This window comes from Rhincodon typus, unplaced genomic scaffold, assembly GCF_021869965.1.
Source record: "Rhincodon typus isolate 14 unplaced genomic scaffold, sRhiTyp1.1 hic_rhity00000104, whole genome shotgun sequence".
Taxonomy (NCBI): Eukaryota; Metazoa; Chordata; class Chondrichthyes; order Orectolobiformes; family Rhincodontidae; genus Rhincodon; species Rhincodon typus.
Genome location: NW_025965742.1, coordinates 5,643 through 7,826, shown reverse-complemented (window position 1 = coordinate 7,826; position 2,184 = coordinate 5,643). Strand labels below are relative to the sequence as shown.

At 51.6% G+C, this 2,184-nt stretch overlaps 1 protein-coding gene across 1 annotated transcript in view; it reads right to left on the bottom strand.

Annotated features, from left to right (window-relative positions):
* The window catches only part of LOC109926199 (active breakpoint cluster region-related protein-like), a gene marked incomplete at its 3' end in the record, with an annotated part of 35,299 nt that overhangs the window by 27,479 nt on the left and 5,636 nt on the right, over positions 1 to 2,184 (bottom strand). Inside the window, exons 3-5 of the mRNA XM_048621198.1 lie at positions 1,670 to 1,855; positions 1,044 to 1,151; positions 878 to 938 (exon numbers count right to left, since the gene is read on the bottom strand). Of these exons, the coding sequence (XP_048477155.1) occupies positions 878 to 938; positions 1,044 to 1,151; positions 1,670 to 1,855 (355 nt within the window). The remainder of the gene's footprint in view (positions 1 to 877; positions 939 to 1,043; positions 1,152 to 1,669; positions 1,856 to 2,184) is intronic.

Here is a 2,184-nt window from a genome sequence, read left to right as displayed (position 1 = left end):
GTTACACACAGACCCCTGCCCGTTACACACAGACCCCTGCCCGTTACACACAGACCCCTGCCCGTTACACACAAGTGACTCTGGCAGTCAGGGCTCTGGTAGGGACAGTAAATCTGTGCCCATAGGGGACTGTGGTTCAGTCTGTGCTCACAGGACACAGGTTTTTGAAAGAAACCTTCCAAAGCCATGGGCAGGTGCAGGGAACCTGGAACTGATATTAATTCCCTTGCCCCTTGCTCGGGGAGAGTGTGCCACAGATATTGGGAGCACAGTGAGTGGAGAACATGCAATCTCTCCTGGACGTCCTCAGAAACGTTCCCTACGGTTTGCAATTAATCTCTTTTACATTTTCGAAGGTGACCACAAGGACAAAGGAAACCAGCTCAAATAATGAGAATAAATGCGAGTAAGATTGTTTGGATGAAGGCAGCAGGGGGAACAGGCAAGTCGACTGCTATTGTCTCGTGTATATGCTTTCACACAGAGGCAGCTTAATCAGCAGAATATGGATGAGGCAGAGATACACAAAGACACAAAGCAACAACACCAAGCATTTACCATAGCAGCTACACTTGCAGCACAGCCTGAGTATCAGTAGCATTTCCATCACCTTCCCTCCTCCGTCACTCTCTGTTACTCAGTCCTGTCCACACTGAGCTCCGAGTCCTGCTATCACATGGATCGCTGGGGGAAGGGCGGGCTAGTGGACTCTGCACACACTGCCAGTACACCAGGCTCACACATGGATCAGGAACAATAAGGACACAGTCAGTGCTCAGATCACAGCTTGACATAAGGACCAGCGATGGGGCAGTACAAAGGCTGAGGGGCTCAGAGCACAAGGTCACTGCTTTCAAAGCACATTCCAGAAACCTACCTTCCAATGTGACAGAGGTGGAACATTCCTTAGAATCCTTGGGGCTTTTCACTTTCAGATTCTTAAAAGAGAAAGAGAGAGAGGATGAAAAGTGAGCTGAGGCGGAGTGAACTCTCAGCCCAAAGCTATTGTTTCAGGTCAGTTATTCCACCCAATCCCAGCTTACCTCCGAGATCTTCCTGAAATTGTTGTTAGCCAAACTACATCTCTCAACCGTCTCCACAGCAAGTTTATAATTCCCCACGAACGCCTGGTACACCCCAAGACCTTCAGCCTGCAGAGAGAGAGAGAGAGAGGGGGGGAGCAGTCAGAGCGAGAAGCCAGACAAGGGATAACAGAGAGGTGTGGGGGTTGGGGGGAGGTGAAGAGAGAGGGATGGAGGAAAGGTTGGGAAGGGTGAAGGGGGAAAAGAGGGGTAGGAGAGAGGGAGCGGAAAGAGAGGAGGGGCAAGACAGATGGTGGGGGGCGGGGAAGGAAGGGAAGAGAGACAGAGGGGGGACAGATACAGGTGGGGGAGAGACAGGAGGGAAGGTGGGAAGAGAGGCAAAGGGGTAAGAGAGACAGAGAAGGGGAAAGAGGCGGAGAGGGGGAAAGAGAGGCAGAGAGGCGGAGAGGGGGAAAGAGATGGGGGTGGGTGGAAGAGAGAGAGCGACAGATAGAGACAGAGATCAGGAGTGGGGGGGGGTGGGGGAGGATGAGATGGACCATTCAGCATGGAACCATCCTGAAAGGGCGGGGGGGGGGGGATGCTGGCTGCATACACTTCCACTCGCACTGGCCTTCCCCATTTACCAGCTTCTGGAAGAGGTGTCCCACAGAATGCTGGGAATCCCAGTTCTCGATTTTGGGACACAGGCTGTCACAGAATTCCCGATGAATTTGATGGATTTCCTGCACCTTGTAGAAGATGGTCTCAATTTGCTGATTGGTCAGAACTGGCTGTGAGGTGGTAGCAGCAGCTTTTAGTGGCCTCAGTGGCTGGAAGAGAAGGTTCCGGAAAAGAACAGCAACATGGTCAATGTGATTCTCTATTACTCTATAAGCTGCAGATGTTCACAAATACTGAGACCCTTTGGTCACTGAGCAAGCTCCCTTCTCCACTCCAGGGTGGCTCCAAACCATTTACATAGACCCCGGGTGGGCATGTGGGACTAGAAACAATGATTGTTTCACTCAAAGTGACAAACTGAGCTAAATGTGATACTTCACTGAGTTGTCTCAAACTACATTCCCATAGGTTCACGTACGATGTTCAAAAACAACTGCCAGTCCTTCGCTGAGGGAGCGCCGCACTGTCGGAGGGTCAG